Source organism: Chenopodium album, chromosome 11 (assembly GCF_948465745.1).
Source record: "Chenopodium album chromosome 11, dcCheAlbu1.1, whole genome shotgun sequence".
Taxonomy (NCBI): Eukaryota; Viridiplantae; Streptophyta; class Magnoliopsida; order Caryophyllales; family Amaranthaceae; genus Chenopodium; species Chenopodium album.
Genome location: NC_137844.1, coordinates 49,654,105 through 49,673,998, shown reverse-complemented (window position 1 = coordinate 49,673,998; position 19,894 = coordinate 49,654,105). Strand labels below are relative to the sequence as shown.

General features: G+C 38.0%; 1 protein-coding gene and 1 non-coding gene across 2 annotated transcripts; one reads left to right on the top strand and one right to left on the bottom strand.

Moving 5' to 3' along the window:
* The first annotated feature begins 3,520 nt into the window (after window positions 1-3,520).
* LOC145566760 (uncharacterized) lies at window positions 3,521-5,048 on the top strand. The gene is made up of 3 exons (XM_081626078.1): window positions 3,521-4,194; window positions 4,390-4,487; window positions 5,005-5,048. Exons 1-3 carry the CDS (start codon window positions 3,521-3,523, stop codon window positions 5,046-5,048), a joined length of 816 nt encoding a protein of 271 aa, XP_081482204.1.
* A 12,673-nt stretch (window positions 5,049-17,721) lies between these two features.
* On the bottom strand, window positions 17,722-17,828 carry LOC145569736 (small nucleolar RNA R71). Its single transcript, XR_014096277.1, has one exon. It is a non-coding gene; the product is annotated as a small nucleolar RNA R71 (small nucleolar RNA).
* Window positions 17,829-19,894: the final 2,066 nt, after the last annotated feature.

The following is a 19,894-nucleotide window of genomic DNA, read 5'->3' as shown; positions in this document are numbered from 1 at the left end:
ATCGTATCTATAAATCACAAAAGAGAGTCAAAACGTGTTGTGTGAATAGTGTAAAAGTCAAACGGTGTCAACTAAAAAAGTGGAGGAAGATTTTGGGATATTAATCTAGTGGTCGTTTGAAATATTGCTACCATTTTATTTTGATGATAAGATAATATGATCAGTTTATTTTTTCACATAATAATACGGTCACGAAAATTACTCTTTTAATCTACAATGCAAAATAATCTTTGAAAATTTTAATCCAACATACCAAAATCACAAATCTTCATACGTGGCTTGTCACACCATGTGGTTGGGGTTACTTATTCAGACATTACTTATATTATTCAGGGGTTACTATCGGTTGGTAAAAGATTACTTATTTAGAGGTTGCTCTCACACTGAAAACGCACTAACCGACTAAGTAGCCCTAAAATAAATAACCCTTGACTGACTGAGGGCTTGTTTTGATTTACTGAATTGAACTAAACTGAATTGAACTGAATTATTTATGAGAGAAGGAAATTAAGAACTGAGCTGAACTGCAATTAAGCTAAAGAGAATAGACCCTGAATAACGCATAAATAAGTAACCCCTAAATAAGTAACCCTGGCCACACGTGTGACCAATCAAACAAAAAAAAAACACCATAAAATAATATTTTTTGAGAAATTATAAAATAAAAGTAATAATTACATATATGAAACCAAAAATTGGATAAATAAAAAAAATATTGATAGTCTATCAAGAATAAGTCTATCATGAATTGTGTAATCATTAAAACATTATGAAAGTCATATTTTGACTTTGTGAACGAAATTGTGCAAAATTGGTCTATACTTTACATATTTAAAAGGATAATTTAAAAAATACCACCATCTATTGTTTACATTTTATACAATACCACCTCAATTTTTTTTTTTTTTTTTTTTTTTTTTTTTTTTTTTTTTATTGTATATATTACTACCTAGTTTTCTCAAAAACCAAAAAAATTCTCACCACTTTTACCCAACTCCCTTATATGACATCACGGTGGGTCCCACTAACCAATTTTCCTTCTCTCTTCCTCCGAATTTCACCTTTCTTCTTCCCTAACCATCCTAATTAACCAATTTTGCAACTAATTAACCCTAGAATCAACTCTCCAAATTTAATTTACAAACCCTAATTTCAATTGAAACACTCCTAAATTGATTTTATAAACCCTAATTAAACAAAACTTTCTATAACATGATTATGCCCTCGATTTTGCATTGTCGTTTGACTTGAACAACAAATTAGTTAATTAAAACCCTAAATAACCCCTAATTGATATTAAAACTAGGTTAGATACCGTGCCATGCACAAAAATATTTAATAAGTATTTTTAATTTAAACTTGTAACTAAATTTACATAAATATCACAATAGATTTATTATAAAAGAACCTATTTGCCAAAACGGATATTTTAAAATACAAATTTGACTACATACAATATTGTAGAAGGACATATCAAATCTTTTATTTAGGTTAATAAGAAGTTTTGTTTTATACTTAAGTTTATAGTTGGCAATATATAAAGAACCTACGGTGATGTCATATAGGGGAGTTGGGCAAAAGTGATTGGAGTTTTTTTGGTTTTTGAATTGTGAAAACTAGGTGGTAATATACAAAATAAAATATAAAAAATAAAAAATAAAAAATAAAAAATAAAAAATTTGAAGTGATATTATACAAAATGTGAACAATAGATGGTGGTATTTTCAAATTTCCCTATTTATAATGTAGTAGGTTGTGATCTACAATTGACTTGAATCGACTTCCTCAAGCCAATCCAAAACAAAGCTTTATGTCAACAGTGCTCCCTAACTAGGTTTTCACAGACAAAATTCATCACACTTTGCTTGGGCTACTTAGTTATTCAACTGCAAAAACTGCATAAAGCGCCTTGTGGGTGGCTATTGTACATGTCCTTTCTTACTACGCAAATTTTTTATTTTTTATCTTTAAAAAAAAAAAAAAAAAAAGAGGTGGCGTTTATGACCCCACGGGGCATGGGAGGAGTCATTTTTGTTATTCTGAGCTGATCTGTGTTTCTGATTCTGAGTTGTTTTACGAAGTTATTATTAATATTTTTTTTTGCTGAAGTTGTTATTAATATGGTTGTATAGCTGTATGACCAAAATCTCTATCCCCTCTTCATACATCCACGTAGACTCCCGCGTTTTAAAACATCGTTGAAGCTCCAATTAACTGCGATACATCCACGTGTTATCAAAGATATTCCGCTAATTTTAAATTAATTTTTTTTAACGCAATCTACGTATTTCAATTTGCTATAAATACTCAAAGATGTCGTATTGATTATCAATTCGAACAAAAAAAAAACCGCACGTATTACAAATTTACAATATGAAATTTTGTGTAACAATATCAATCCCCACTAATTTCTCTCTCCTCTTATCCACCACTCTCTTCTTCATAATTACCGCCCTTTTTTCTCCAATCACGTCAAACTGTTCTCTTTTCTACTAATCTTTTCTACATTCACTTCCTATTCAACTTTATTCTTGTTACTATTCTTCTACTCAAAAATTGCAGCTCCGACGACAACCACGGTGATACTGATACAGCATCAGTGTCGGAGAATAATGTTAATGGTGTTGGTACTGATGATGAGTGTGAAATTGAGTTTGAACACTTCATTATCAATATCGGATCATATGATGAAAATACAGATGACAATTATTCTTTCAGTTCTGATCATTATTATGACGACCATTATGATTATGGTTCCGAAGGTTACGACGAGGATGATGATGAGGACAAAGACAACAATGGGAGCTATGGTGAGATAGGATGGGAAGATATTGGAATATTATGAGATAACGGTGAATATATTTTGGTGCCAAATAAATGGGGATAGAGGGAATATTTTTTATTTTTATTTTTATTTTTATTTTTTGGTGTTTAGAAAGTTATAAAAACGGGGGATGAGAATCAATCACAAGATATCTTGAAACCGGTTAAGATATCAATCATTTATAATGATCTTGTAAGCTTGTTATTTGTCAATTTGGCCGTGGTTGGTAAGAGAGCCACAAGGGTGGGGATGAAAATCGATTCCAGAATTTCTTAAAATCAAGAGGGAAGCTCTAACCACTTGAGTTATACCTCACTTTCATGATATTCGGTTATTCGCTAGCTCTTTTTCATGTTTTCAACCTTTTTCAGGAAATACAGTAGTCCATCTTGTAGCAAATTATATATGATAATATTGTATATTGTGAAAGATATTCTAGAGTATATTATGGCATGTCTTGGCCTTGCCCTCCAAGTATACCTAAGCTATAAATATTATATAATGCCGTTGATATTGAATGTGAAAAATACAGAGAATTATTCATCATAATTTAGCATGGTATCAAGAGCTTGAGTGAGATCCGAATTTATTTTTTCTTGAACGTTGTTTTTCATAGACGTCGTTCTTTGTTGTGCGTTTGTGAGAGTTCACAAAATCATTTTTTTTGGGTTTGTTTTATCACCATCCGTTTGAGCAATGACTCACAGTGGAGGAAAATCAAAGGTCGACTTGACTTTTCATCTTGGTTCGAGCGATGGGCCAGGTAATGTTATCACTCCTATTCAACTAAGGGGAGATAACTATGATGAATGGGCTAGGACTGTGAGGACAGCTTTGAAGGCGAAGAGGAAGTTCGGCTTTATTGATGTCACGGTTGCAAAACCGAGTGACTCCGAGAAGCTTGAGGATTGGGTGGCCGTTCACTCTATGTTGGTTTCATGGTTATCAAATACTTTGGATCCGACTGTCCAGTCTACTCTTGGTGACTATGATGATGTGAAGCTATTGAGGGATAATCTCCGAAACCGTTTTTTTGTTGTAAGCGGGACACGGGTTTGTCAATTGAAGACGGCTCTGGCTAACAGCAAGCAAGGGAAGTCTAAGCTAATTTCTGTCTATTTTGGCAGATTGTCGAAAATCTGGGATGAACTCACCACTTATGTCTCGGTTCCTGAGTGCACGTATGGTAATTGCACTTGTAATATAGTGCAACAGGTGGAGAAATTAAGGGAGGATGACTATGTGCATCACTTCCTTATAGGCATGGAGTCTTCGTACGCTGGGCTCAGCTTCTTGCGCAAGACCCTTTGCCGATCGTTGACAGGGCTTATCAACAAGCCATTCAAGCGGAACGCTTGCGTGGTGGGGAGGTAATTACTACCAATGAAGAACGTTCTAATGTGGTGGCTTTCAAATTACAGGGAGCAAAACCACGCAATAATGAAAACGATGATAAATTCTGCAATCACTGTAACAGAGAAGGCCACGATCACTACAAAAAAAAGTGTTTATTGCAACAACTTTTTGCAACAACAAAATTTTTATTGTTGCTAAAAATATTTTAGACAACAACTCAGATTAGGCGTTGTTAATGCTGTTGCAATAAATGAAATTTTCATTTCTCTCCGCCAAAAATTTGCGTGGGGTGTTTGTGAAAATTTGGGTATGTCAGTCACAACAAAATTGTCGTTGCAATTAAATCTTGCTTATGTATTGCCACGTAAGATGTCGTTGTCAATAAGTTTTTATGAATTAGCAAGAACTTGTTGTTGCAAAAATATAAATAAATATTTCAAAAAGAAAAAAATAAAGAAAGGTTCTGGAAGATTACCTAGTCTATCTAACACTATAGTACTATAATTTACCCCCAAAAAGACCTTCGTACTCCTCTTTCCCTCCATTGAAGCTACCCTTTCTCTTTTCCACTTTCACGTCTTTCAGTATACATTACCCACCTCCCTCTCAACCCAAATTGCTCTATCAATGTTGTGCATGTCTTCTATGGATCTATAATATCAATTACCTCTCCTTTGTGAAGTGGGGTATATAATTCTCATCTCTTACGGTAAGGTTTTGCTTCACCTCATCTGGGTTTCAATTTTTTTTGCCAAAGAGTGTCTTGAATTTCAATTGAGTGAAATAATTTGATATTTTCGGTTATTTGACTTGTTTTTTTCTAGGTATTACTCAATTGTTCATCGGAATGAAGAACAAGTTGAAGTAGATGATTTTGGTGGGATTTTTTTAAAAATTAATTCAATTTAGTCTTCTCCATTGGCTTCCTCTACTGCTTCTCTTGCTGGTTACGGTTTTGCTGCATATTTTAGGTACTTGTTGAAATAATATATGGAGATGAGAGAAGGGAAAGAATAATAAAAGTTGTATTCAATCCATTGACAAAAGTAGTACATAGCAACATATATATAGTGCAAATAACTAAGCTATAATTAAGGAACATGATCCCATGATCATTAACTATGCTAACATTATCCACTAAACTAATCCACTACTATTATGACTCCACTAACACAAACTAATACTTAGTAGAGCATATTCCTATACATTAGGAGTTAAATAACCACTAACAATTTGAAGCAAATATTCCAACACACGCCCTTGCTTCAAATTGGGTTACAATGATTATTCAATTTTCACTCTTGACCTCGACGAAATTTACTTTTGCTTTTATAGCACTTTGTGATGCACATTTCATCACCCACACAATTTTGTTGGTGCATATTATCACCAATGCCTTACTTTCGGAGCACCTCTCTCCGTACACTAAACCTTGACATTTTTTGTTGATGCACTTCTCATCAATTACTCGAATTTGTTAATTACATTCAATGGAGCACATCTCTCCATTAACTCTATTTGACATTGTCCTCCAATTAACCATGTCACCTTGTATTATACTAAAAATCTTTGGTATTATCTTGGAAACCGTCTCTACATTGATAACGACTTCCACACTCGTAAAGATAATGCGATCTTTACCTCAAACACTTTTTTGCCCTCTTTTTCACAAGATTAAAATCCTTTTTCATGGGCTAAAAGGGAAACCATTAATACACCTAACCATTACTTCCACGGTTAAACACAGTAACACTCACACAAAATTTCACTCAATTTTTTTTAATTGCTCAGAAACGATGAACTCAAGCTGCGTTGCTTGTTTCTCTTACTCATTTTTTTTTAATTTTTTTTGGCTTCATCTCTTTCTCTTCTCTTTTCGGCTTTTCCCAAGATCATGGATGAAGAGAAGTGCTTCATTAATTTATTTTTATCAAACTTTGAAGCAAAGGGGTGTGTTAAAGTTAGTGCTTCAAAGTTAGTTAATTAGATATTTAGTTTTAATACTGTTTTTACTTAGTCAAACTAGCTAGGAAGTTAGTAGTGGTAGTAGTGGGCTAGAATTATGGGCACTATCAAGTATCAACAACCATCCCACGTACTTAGGAGTTAGAATTTGCATGCTAATTAGTTTCTTTTATTTATTTTGTCAGTTTTTGTAGCCTATATAAGACATGATTTGTTATAAGTTTATTTGAATGAGAATAGCATTAGCTTAATTCAACGTTACTATTCTACTTTTGCATTCTTATTTCCAACAAATTGGTATCAAGAGCCATTTGATTCTTAGGGCTTGTGAGGTAAAAAAATTGTGAGAGTTCTAATGTCTACCCCAAACAACTTTTCACTTTCCATTTCCACATTCAAAGGGGATAATTATAGTACATGGGCTATCAAAATGAAATCATATTTGAAAGCCATGAGTTTATGGGAAGCAATTGAGAGTGATGTGTATCAAATTCCTCTTTCACAAAATCCAACCGTAGCCCAAACCAAAAAATATGAAGAGGATACGGCAAAAATAGCAAAGGCACTCTCGTGTCTACATTTGGCAGTGTCGGAAGAAATATTCACAACTATTATGGGTTGTGATACTCCTAAAGAAGCATGGGAAAAAAGTAAGGAGGAGTATGAAGGAAACCATCAAACCAAACTCATGCAAATTTTGAACTTTAAAAGAGAGTTTGAAATGATGGGTATGAAAGGTAGTGAAGGTGTCAAGGAATACGGGAGTCGGCTAATGTCCATCGCAAATCAAATCAAATTACTTGGTGGAGAATTTGACAATCAAAGAGTAGTGGACAAACTTCTTGTTAGTCTTCTAGAAAGGTATGAAACTAAACTTTCTTCAATTGAAGATACTAAAGATTTTTCAAATTTGACAGTTTCAGCTCTAATACCATGTTGAAATAATAAATAGAGATGAGAGAAGGGAAAGAATAATAAAAGTTGTATTCAATCCATTGACAAAAGTAGTACATAGCAACATATATATAGTGCAAATAACTAAGCTATAATTAAGGAACATGATCCCATGACCATTAAACATCTACTATTATGACTCCACTAACACAAACTAATACTTAGTAGAATATATTCCTATACATTAGGAGTTAACTAACCACTAACAATTTGAAACAAATATTCCAACAGTACTCTCTCTCTATTGGTTTTTGTTGTTTGATTTCTAAGGCTTGATGGTTGTCTATTTGTTTAATGGTTGTTTCTTTTCATTTTAAATTAGTATGATGAATATTTTTTTAGTGTTTTAATTATTTAATGGCTTTGATGGTTGTCTTTCTGTTTAATGGCTACTAGTCTCGTTTGGATTGCAAGCTTGTTTGTTTTTTTTTTTTCTATTTTAATGGATGTGTGATGCTTTTGTTCTTCTTAGCTCTGTTGATAGTAATTTGTTTTGTATTAAACCTTTATGTCTTGTGGATCTGCCTCCCTATTTGAAGTTTTCTTTATCAACTAATCAATATATTTATCCCCTTTTCCATTAATAAAAGGAAAATTTCTTACCACTTGCTCTGTTTATTTCCTTAATAAAAAGTTCAATGTGTAAGTGTAACTCTTAGACTACATCGAAAAAATTATGGTATCAAAATATAAGCAATTTGGTAAAATGACATTTTTTATTTATAATTAGCACTTTATCTGGCAAACTTTGCAACTGCTACTTTGTAAGGAATGATTAATTATTACTTTATTTTGTCCAAGGAAATGAAATCCTACATTATATGACTGAGTTTACATTCTTTACCCAAAAGTAGTATTTGATTCTCATAGTAATTACAAAAAAATAAGGAAGATAAAGGTTTTTATAATAATAGAACTTTATATATCATCACTAATTCACTAGATTCATAAGGATTAAAAAATAGTAGTAACTATAAGTAGTCCATTGCTACACTATATTTCTCGTGTGAATAAGACTTACTATAGAATATATATTTATATATGAATAGAGTAACTTATGCTTTTCTTATTGGTGTAGCCACAAGCCAATGTCTCATTGTCTTATTGCTAATCCACATGTTTTGTAGATTCTTTTTTCTAAGTACATATATACATTATTGTAATGATAAATTTTAATGGATAAAGTTTAATGGTACTAGATATCTTAGAAATCATGATAAAAAATTACACTTTTCTACTTTAATGAATTTTTAACAATTAGACCTTAACATATGTATACTTGCATAAAATAATATGAAATATGAAGAATGGTGATAAATGGCAAAGTAGTATCTTTATCTTCATTTAGAGTCTCACAGTCAGTTCATCACTAAGTCACAAATTCTTTAACTAAGAGGTGTCATATATGTATTCATATCAAATTCAAATCAGTAACTAATGTGCACAATGAGTAGTAATTAAATGCATATCAAGATATAAAGGTGGAATGAAACTTAAATATGGGTATAAAAGAGAGTTTTTAACATTGTCAACATTTAATTTTTAACAATGTGTTTTCCATTCAATCATGCACCTGCTACTATAAAATAATGTAAGTTTAGGTAGCTAGCTTAATACCATAGTATATAGGTAGAATAAAAAGCCAATTTCTATCCACTCACTATAGTATAAAACAGACAATTGACTTTTACCCCTAGATATATAAAAAAAAATTAGGCAATAGTTGACTTGCATTCTAACAAATTAAAAATATACACAATATCTTTTATTCTTACAGTTTAGCCAAAAGAAGGTTAAATACTAGCTAAATAATGAAATCTAAAAGGCTTTGTTATAAAAGATTTTCTTTAAGCATTTAAGTTGACATTATTCACTTAAGGTCTATAAAAAAAAATCTACTGTTGGATTGCTTGCAAGCACGTTGCATTGAATTTTTATTTCAAAGTTTTCCTGTAGGTTCAATGCTTTATTAATACAAATGATTTTTCAAATTAGGGATGGCTTTGAATAAGGCATGGATGAAAGTAAGAAACCGTTCGTCCTCTGATTACATAAAAGGTGTTAATGCATTTCTAGATTTCGCCTTTTCAAATGTTAGAGAAGAAGATAAAGAAATTACCACTGTTAGGTGTCCATGTAATAACTGTCGCAATATATTTTGTAAAAAAAAAGTGATGTAAGATTAGACTTGCTTAAGTGGGGAATGTATGAGAAACACACCACTTGGGAATTTCATGGAGAGTCATCAGAGTGTGTTGAGGAAAATGATAATGAGTTTGATGATGATGATGATAGTGGATATAGAATGTTACAAGATGCTCATGGGTTTGCTGGAGTGAATCTAGCAGAATTTGAGCAGATCCTGAATAATAATGAGCAGATGCCTGAAGAGCTTAATGAAGATGCGCGAAAGTTTTACCGACTCTTAAAAGAATATCAAGAGCCATTGACTGTGGATGGTAATAATACAATGTCTAAGGTAACATACATTGTGAAATTACTCCATTTGAAAGTTCTCAACAATTGGAGTGATAGCTCTATTGATAGTTTACTTAAAATACAATGTCAAGCTTGGGGAACCACCACACTTCCAACTTCTTATTATGATGCAAAGAAGCTCATTAGAGACTTAGGTCTTGATTACATAAAGATCGATGCTTGCCAAAATGATTGTATACTCTATTGGAAGGAGTATAAAAATTTAGATAAGTGCCCCACTTGTGGTTTGTCGAGATGGAAAACGGTAGATAGAGTATCTACCAAGGGTTTAAAGGTGCCTCATAAGGTTTTACGATATTTTCCACTGAAATCTAGGCTGCAAAGGTTGTATATGTCAAGGAAAACAGCTAAAGACATGCGATGGCACAAAGAGGATAGGGTGGATGATGGAGTGATGAGTCATCCTGCTGATTCATTTGCATGGAAATCATTTGATAATGATTATAAGGTGTTTCCGGGTTTTTTGGAATCCCTTGGGATACTGGTCACGCTTCACTGGCAATGAGACTTGGACACCTGCAAAACCACAGAACTCTGGTGATCGAAGATTCGCCTCCAACGATCAAGTTAGTGATCGAAAAATGGAGCAAAACTAGAGAAAGAAAGTAAAGAGAAGCTAGAGCTATTTAGTGCTCTATTTAATGTTATGTCACCATTCCCCCTCCCATCATTAATGATTGGGGTATTTATAGGGGTGGGAATTTGTGCCCCTTAGGGTAAGTGACCTAGGAATGGTGCTCTGATTGGCTGCGCAATCAGTGTAGGGCACATGTCCCTCTTGGGCGCCGTTTTGTGGCTTTCAAGGGTAGTTGGGCCTCCTGATGTAAGGAGGCCTTTATTCTCTTTAATTTTCAGGGGTTCTTCATGCTCTGTATACGTGTCATCTTCCTATAGTGACATGTGCTGCCTCTTGATTGGGCCACGTGTCACCATAGGATTGGACCACGTATTTGGGGTATTTTTTTACCCTAAACATTTGCCTCTCAGAGGGGGTGGCGCGTCCCAACGGGCCGCCTCCTCTGACCTCACTCGTCCGAGTATTTTAGGCGTCCTTGAGCATTTGCAGATGTTTTGAAGGAGTTGGACAAGGTTGTCCGTCCGCCTGATTGGGTTGAATGCCTTGTCCGAACAGTCTGACGTCTTTAAGGAGCTTAGTCTGATCGTCAGTCGGACGGGATGGGCCGAATGATCTGAGGGTGGCAACCAACTGTTCTCCACTTCTTAAGAGAAAGGTTCAGCTTTCGAGGCAGATGCTGAGTTTGACGGGCAATTTTGACGCCCGTTCAAATTCCATCTTTAATGGCTTGGCATTTACACGGATTTCGAAAAAGGTAATTTTTTAACTATTTGACTTCTAGGTTAGGATTCTTTGAATGTTAACCGTTTGACATTCTTTAGGAGGGAATAACATTTTTACCATTTTACCCCTTAAATTTTGCCTATAAATAGCAAGGGTTTGACCTCATTTTTTACTTTGCATTTTCAACTTTCTAAAGAGAAATCAGAACTCCTAGAGAGAGAAAGTTACTTTCATTTTGAATCTTCAAGAGCTTAGCCGTGCACTCGAGTTTTCCGGCAAGCGGTTGAGTTTTCCAGTCAACTTTTCATCCAAGAACTTGCAAGTTTTTCAACTTTCTGCTCGGATGAAGGTAATCGAATGCTTTTCTTTTCCTCTTTAATTTCTTTTTCATTTTTTGCTTAATTTTTTCAAACATCCTGGATTGACACTCGGCCTCGTCCGTTTCTCCTCATGAGGCCGTCTGTTCGCCTGGGACTGAGGAATCTAGAGTGGACGGGGACAAGTTCTCATCTTTATGGAGTGGGTCCATTTCTAGTGCGTACCAACTCACCCCACCTATTCTTCTGTGTCCCTACAGCCGAACATGGCGCGTACGAGGCAAACGCACGACCTTTTTTCTGCTAGAAATCCGGATGGCAACCTAGTCCAACCCTTGGCCTCCTATGATCCGAATAATACGGATAAGAAGACCACAACCTCAAACACAAACACAAATACTGCCAATACTGTTGATGGAAGTGCATGCTTGGTGGTCAAAGTGACCACCTCTTTTGAGGAACGCCAGAATCAATTAGGCACCTCTACTTCTGGACAAAGTTCGAATGTATCCCGCACTTTATTTGCTAACTCGATCCTTGGTTCGGATGAGTTGCCAACTTCTTTGCCCCGTTCTTCATCTCGAACGGCCGCAAGTCAATCTGGCCATTATCAGCTACAAGCTTCTGTAGCGGCTGCTACTCAGTTTGTCCAAAATCGACCACAGTCCTCTACGACCGCTCGTGCATAATACCAAAATCCGCCAGGCCCTTCTGTGGCTGGCGAACGAAGTCTTCCTCCTCCCTCTCTCAACATATCAGGGCGACCAGACCTAGAACTAGCATTGTCATTGCTGAGCCAACCGACCCCCCCGGTAACGTTCCATCTGGAAGTCACGGTTCAGGGGATGAAAAGAAAGATAAGGGAAAGGCCCCTTTGGTGCCCGAAGGACCTGTATTGGCCGAGCCAGGGCAGGGCTCAGTTGGAGGAAGCTCTACCGAGGCAGATGAGTTGGACAGAGTTCTATCCCAAGACTTTGGTTTGGCAAGGGCCCCCGAACCTCTACCGGCCGAGCAGCAAGTTGAAAATCCTAACGCGAGGCCGAGGCTGAAGGGAATGACTTTAGCAGTTCCTACGGCTGCATGATTGGGCACGTGGCCTTGGCGTACCCCAATGGTAGGTTCGAGGAATGGAAGGAGTTCCTCATGCTGGGGGAGGACTTTCGGATAAGTCCCCCTCAAACCTCCGGCTCGGTCGCTGCCTCTGACGACCCTAGGGTCGTCCGCCGGGGCTTTAATGTATATAGGGCGGCCCTAGAGGTCAGCCTCCGCTTTCCCCTCCACCAATTCGTCTAGGAGCTGTTGGACGAATATCAGATTGCTTTGGTCCAGCTCGCGCCGAATAGCTTGACCAATATTTTTGGATACTTGGTGACCAGTCTAAGGATGGGTTTCACCCCCAACTTCCCAGTCTTCTGTACCATGCACAATATGGTGAAGCTGGAGGCTGACGCAGACGGGTGGTTTGTTTTGAGTACACGGCCAGAGTACATGGTATGTCTACACAAGCCATCTAAATGGCGTGACTAGAAGCAGAGGTTCTACTTCATTCGAAAGAGGGATAAGGAGTTTAACAAAAAGATGAACAACTTCAACTCCTCCCCTATTCAACTTGGACGAGGAGATCAGCGGCCGACTCGCCCTCTGATTCATCCAGACCACGTTGCCCAACTTGACTATTTCTCCGTCAAGAGGGAATTTAGAGGGGGACGCCAGGTACCCGTTATTCCCATGTGGATCCCCTTAGTGATCTGGCTAAGGGATCCCCTGTTTATGTCCTCGTTCGACTTACTCCGGAATCATACTCCAGGTTGACTTTTGCAATATGCATTATTGACTTTACTTTGATCTGAGAATTTTTTAACTCCCGTTTCTTTATTCTTAACAGAGCAAGCCATGTCTCAACTCGACTCAGCTTAGAAGGGAGAGATGGACATGAACGAGTTCAACATGGAGCGCTATCGGCTCCTGAGAGCTCAGTACGAGGCGACGAAGGGGGTACGACCATTTTCTTTACCCCTTTGCCTTAGCAAATACTATTGTATTATTATTTTTATTTTGTTCGACCTGCCATGCTTTGGATGATAGTCCTTTTCTTTCTGGATCGGACGCTTTGCACATTTTTTCCCCTGGCCGAGTGAATTTGAATTGTAGACCCTTTTCTATAATCCTATTCGGACAGGGGTAAATAACGAATTTTGCTGAGTAATTTCACTTTTGAGGCTCTTTCCTTTATTGCTACTCGGACGGGATAACCTTACTGAGTCTTTTATTTTGTTTTTCAGTCTGCTACCCCTAGGCTAGAGAGGAAGCAGCCGACGCCCACTTCAAAGGACGATGAATCGTCCAAGTCTCGCAAAGTTTCGGCGTCCAAGACCCCCTTGGGAATGCCGGCGACCAGGGCAAGGTCGCGGGTTGCACCATCGCAACCTGAAGGAGAGCAACCCCAGCTAACTCCTAGTGGGGTCTCCAAGCCTTCGGAGCCATAATCTTCCTTGGTGGCCTGAAACAAGCCCGTCCAGAAGGACGGGGAGGGTGAGCCGACCCTGGACAACACGGCCGGCCTTGACTCAAATCCGCATGTTGAGTATCTGGGGGCTCGGACTTCGAGTTCCCAAGCTGAAGAAGGGAAGCTGTCTTCGCCCAAAGCGGACGAGCAGCCTCTGCCGATGCCTAATTCTAGGAGGCGTCCGCATATCCCTCAACTCTTAGAAGGTACTCGTACTTCTTCATCTTCTTCTTGTTCATAACTTTTATTCAGAATTTCAACTTCTCTGTACTTTGTAGAAATTTCCGAAGAGACGGACGCTCGGCTTCTTGGGTCTTCTCTGACTGGGGCCAAACGCAAGGCCTTCCGAGACGCTATTCAGAGGGCCGTCCCGGTCGAGGCTCAGGATAAATTTCGGGGTATCCATGATGGGCACCTCGGTTCAATGATCAACGGCTGCGTTGAGGTAGGCTTAGGGCTGTTTAGAAGTACTTAGCCATTTTCTTTGTTTGTTCCCTATACTTATCTTTATCCATTTGTCCGCAGCTTCTCCTTAGGCTCTTTGCCTTCCAAGATTGGCGTCCAAGGCAGAGGCACGAGATCCAAGCAGAGTGGGACGACCTCAAGCGGCTGCAGGACGAGAATACTAGTCTGCTCGCCCTTGAGCAAGTCCGCCATCAGACCGCCATGAACGCCCTGACCGAGAAGGCTGCCAAATAGGCGTAGGATTCTCAAATTCAAACTTATCCTTAATCTCCATCAAAATTGAATAACCATCCTTGTTAAATTCATACTGGGGTTCGTACGTCTTAACCTTCTTTGACTTTGGCTGCTGATCATTCGCCACCCAAACTTCCTTTCACTTGTTCTTTCCTTCTTTCTTTTTCCCAGCCAAGTCTTGCTGAGAAGATTGCTTCTTCTCGGCTCCCTTGGCTGGTACTTCAGATTTTGTAAGGGAACAGAAATCAGCCGCCTCAATGTAGGCTTCGGCTTCCCGCAGAACGCATGCGTATGTCCGAACCTTTTTTCTGACCAATTCAAATTTGAAACCATTATGTCTTAGCCCTCAAAGAAATTCTGAATAGGCCGTTTTCGTCCGACAGATTCTGAATTTGGGCTTTTTCTTGGTTAAATATCTAGACGTACGAACCCAACCCTTCATGTTTCCTTGGACAATTGTAGCCAAATTAAGACTGGTCTTCCTTGGAGGAATGTTGTAAGAAAAGTTACAAACGAACAGCATACTTAGAGTAGTGAAACAGTTGATGCACCCGGCCGGCAGGCTGTTGAACCAGTCCTGCGCCACGCCCTTGAGGGTGGCCGGGAAACACCTGCACCAAGTGGCGTCATCAACACATTGCAGATACATTAGGTTTCTGTAAGAAGTAACGTGCTCCTCTGGATTACCCATGCCATCATAGGCACCCACGAGTACACTCTTCACCTTTGCAGGCTGAGGAGAGCTAAGGATCTCTTGAGAAAATGGAGGCAGCTTGTAACTGAGATTCAACAAGCGCATTTGTCAATCAATGGGCTGAAGTTGGCCGACCGTTCCGCTCAAATATGGTACCTGGTCGAATGGCTAGTCGAATTGTCCATATTGTCCGAGGACATGGGGGTTATTCGGCAGAAAAGCATTAAAATTCTGGGGGATTTGATATTAAATTGGTTGAACTGGGATGGGAGTTGGAGTAAAAACAGCATGACTCCTGCTGGTCCTAGTCGAGCTAGTATGCTTGGAAGAGGCATGGTTTGAGAAATCATCCGACATAGTTGGTGTAGATGTTGTGTCCGAATAAGCGATCTGTTTGTGCTGCTTGTGCTGGATGTAATCTCTTGCATCCTTCCAACGACGAGACGACTCAGTAACCTCCTTTTGAGGCCGTCTGCCCTGCCCCCCCAACCAATTACGTTTTCTCGAGGAGCCGAGACACATCTGCCCTTGCTACCCTCGGTGAATGATATGTCTATTTTATATAGTGTTTTACCCCCGTCCCTTGGTCATAATAGGTAGTTTTTTTGGCTCTTTAGAGCCACTTTTATTACTAATTGGTGTGTTCAAGTGTTTTCGTAGTTTTGGTTGAGTTTTGTAGGGAATTGCACATTTAGAGCATTTTCCCGGGATTTTATGAAGCAACTACGAGCATTGGAGGAGCACGACCACTTTTCATAGCCCAAGGCCGGTTAGAGTCATCGAACTGGTGATTAAGGGCACGCATGGGATACTGAGGCATTTAAACCGAGTATTAAAGCTCCAAAGAGGAAATCCGGATTGGGCCGAAGAATCGGAGCCCAATCGAAATCCAATCCCACGCCCAAGAGCCTCGCCCAAGCAGGCCGCCCTCGCCCTGAGGCGCGCCTGACCGGGCGGGGCGGAAGAAGAAAAGAACCATTCGCCCGATCTCGCGCCCGGTCGGGCGCAAGAGATGTTCTACGAAGGAAAAAGGCGCGCCCGACCAGGCGGTGTGGCACTCGACCGGGCGCGTGTTTCTGGAAGAAGATTAGGCGTCGTTTTAGGTAGTTTAAGTTTAGGATTTTCTAGTTTAATATAAATACGTTTTTGTTAAGAAAGTTTAGTACCTCTTCTCTTATCTTTTCTCTCTCTACTTAGTTTTTAGATTTGAATTCTCTCATTGTTTTTCTCTCTCTACAACTCTACAACTTTGTTCTTAATTCAGTCCATTATTTCCGTTAACTTTGGTAACAATTTCTTCTCTATTATTTTCAGTAATTTAATTTCTTTATTTCATCATGTCTTGTTTAATTGCTTTGATTAGTTTAGATTTAATTATGTGTGAGTAGTTTTCTTTCTAAGGTTTATGGGAATCCATAAATGATATGAAGGGGTAATTTATTATTGTTGATTGTCAATGCTTGATTAATTTCCTATTGATTGATTTAATGCTATGCAATTAGATTTGCGCAGATTTAATTTGTATGAGTTTAGCAATATTGATTCGAGATTCGAGAGATGAGAATTGATGTTTAGGCTTAGTTTCAATAGGCAGACTAATTTATAAATGGTTAAGTCGAGATTCGAGAGATGAGATTTAATACCGGTAAATTAACTCTGTGATAGTAATGCGTAGCGAAAGCCCTTTATGATCTGATTAATTGATGCATTGATGATTTATTATTATGTTTTACCCTGGAATATTATTTATCGGTGAACCTATGCCCTAGGCTTTTATTAATTGATTTCTCCCTATTTTTATCTCCCTTAGTTTCCCTGTGGTTCGACTCTTTTTCCCTATCTGCATAGTTAGAGGAATCTAGGAATTATTTTTGATTAGGTGATACGACTATATCCTGTCAAAATTTGGCGCCGTTGCCGAGGAAAACGGTTTTATTTTTATTTCTGATTGTTTTTGTAGTCTAAATTATTTTCTCCTGTCTCATAAAACGCAAGTTCTTTGAGACAATTTTCTCATATTTGTTTGTTTAGTTTTGTGTTTATGCCCAGGGGTTCTAGATCAGGTTACATTCCATTCGATCCTGAAATTGAACGATCTTTTCATAGACAGATTTTTACAGGCAGATACGAGACACTTCATGAGGTAATCCACCTTCGGAACCCCCATCTGGTTCTAGCGTTTCGGAAGCTTTTTTAGAACCTGAATCAGAGATAACGGCACCACCACCTCCTCCACCACGCAAGCCCAACGATTATTCGCAGCCGTCGCTGACAGATTTTCTACACCTTACTCCTACTCCGACCCTTGATGGAGTGCAATTAGAGATCAAGCCCTAATTTATCATGATAATAGAGAGGAAGCAATTCAGTGGAGCTAAGGGTGAAGATCCTAATCTTCACATTGCAGATTTCTGCCAATATTGCAATACCATTAGGCAAGCTGGGGTCACACAAGACCAAATCAGGGATATTCTTTTTCCCTTTTCTTTTTGTGGAAAAGCTAAATTATGGTTTAATGGTTTGAATAGAACTGCACTTGGTATTACTGACTGGGAAACTCTTGCTTTGAATTTTTATAATAAATATTACCCTGTAGAGAGAACAGCTTTACTAAGGAGTGCTATTCAAAACTTTTCCCAAGAGCCAGATGAAACTTTATATGAGGCTTGGGAAAGGTTTAAGGATCTATAGAGAGAATACCCCCACCATAATCTGGCACAATGGCAGTTGATTCAAGTCTTTTACAATGGACTTGGAAACTCATCTAGATCAATTCTAGATTCTGCAGCTAGTGGGAGATTCATTTACCTTAATGTTGAAAATGCAGGTCAAGTGATTGAAGACATGGCAATTCATAATTCCCAATATGGGAATCCGAAAGGGTTTGCTAATAAAGGAAAACATAATGTTGATTCTGTATCCTTTTTGCATGCTCGGTTAACATCTATTTGCCAGAAACTAGATAATCTTACTGCTATTCCTAACTTTGTAGCTAATGTTTCTGCTGTTGCTAATAATGAAGCTTTTGTGAAAATTGTGGAATTGTAGGACATTAAGAGCAAGATTGTAGGAGTACCATGGAGCAAGTTAATGCCTTCCAAACCTATAGGCAAAATAACCCATACTCCAACACTTATAATCCTGGGCTCCAGAACCACCCATATCTTTCCTACCGGAGTACCAATATACAAAACCCTCCACCTCCATAACAAACACAACATCAACCACCACCACAGCAAAAATATTACCATCCTAATTCTTGCCAGAAAAACCAATCACAACCCTCCTCATCTTCTGACCCTGCTATGTCAGAAATTAGAGCAATGCTATCAAGCATGCAAAAGCACATGGAGAGTAGGGATGCACAAATTTATTCGATTATAGCTCATAATAAAATCATGGACAATCAAATTGCGCAGATTTCATCTACCTTACAAACCCGTCAGCAGGGAGCTCTACCATCGCAACCAATCCATCCTACAGATCATGCTAATGCAATTACTCTAAGGAGTGGTTCACACTATTATGGGCCTCCTATGCCCAAGGATAATGAACTTGTTGCTAATCCAGATTCCTTTATACCAAATGCTAATCTTACTAACCCTGCAGGGCTACAAAAGGAAACTAACCCTTCTAATGTTTCTTTGCAGGGTAAATCTTAGGACAAGGGTGGAGATATGCAAAGCCCAGTTATCAAACTTCCATTCCCCAATAGACATTTGAAGAGTAAGTTTGATAAGCAATTCGGTAAGTTTTTGGAGGTTGTGAAAAATTTGCAGGTAACAGTTCCTTTCACTGATTTAATCACTTAGGTTTCTGCATATGCTAAATTTATGAAAGATATTTTGACTAGGAAAAGGGCCTTTGATGAGGTAGAAACAGTAGCCTTTACAGAGGAATATAGTGCTTTATTGCAAAATAAATCCCCTCCTAAATTAAAGGATCCTGGTAGTTTTTCTATCCCTTGTCATATTGGTAATGTCTTCATAGATAAAGCATTATGTGATTTGGGTGCTAGTGTTAGTGTTATGCAATCGTCTGTGTGTGATAAACTTAATATGGGTGATTTGAAAGTTACTAACATTACTTTACAGATGGCAAACCGTTCTGTTAAATACCCCTTAGGTATTTTAGAGGATGTTCCTGTCAGAGTTGGTAAATTTTTTATCCCTGTAGATTTTGTTGTTTTAGACATGGCTAAGGATACACAAATTCCCATTATATTAGGTAGGCCTTTTCTCCATACTACAGGAGCCATTATTGATGTTAAAAATGGAAAACTAACCCTTTCTATTGGAGATGATAATATCACTTTTAATTTAGGGAAGGTTTTAAAAGGATATATGCTAGAAGAAAACTGTTGTTTAATTGATGTCATAGATATAATGGATGATATTTGTGAAGAAATCTTACCACAGGTTCTTGCAAGGGGTCCCTTGGAGGAAGTTCTTTGTGGAGATTTATCTGCAGGTGAAGCAAGCATTTGGAGTACTGAGGTGGATGCTATTGAAAAAGCTCTTTCGATTGAAGAGCTTGATCCTTAAGAGACCATGAAGGTAGTAAAATTAGTTCAGGAATCAAAACCTGCAGAGGTTAAGAAACCTGAACTAAAACCTCTCCCTTCTCATTTGAAATATGTTTTTCTTGATGAGCAGGAACTATACCCTGTGATCATTAGTACTGCACTTGATGACCCACAAACTTTCCAACTTCTAGAGGTTCTTCAAATCCACAAAGGGCAATTGGGTACATTATTGATGATCTCAAGGGTATTAGCCCT

Coding starts and splice junctions, on each gene's coding strand:
- LOC145566760 (XM_081626078.1), top strand. CDS start 3,521: ATGACTCACAGTGGAGGAAAATCAAAGGTCGACTTGACTTTTCATCTT. Junction 4,195..4,389: donor AACGCTTGCGTGGTGGGGAG/GTAATTACTACC, acceptor AAAATATTTTAG/ACAACAACTCAGATTAGGCG. Junction 4,488..5,004: donor GGGTGTTTGTGAAAATTTGG/GTATGTCAGTCA, acceptor GTTTTTTTCTAG/GTATTACTCAATTGTTCATC.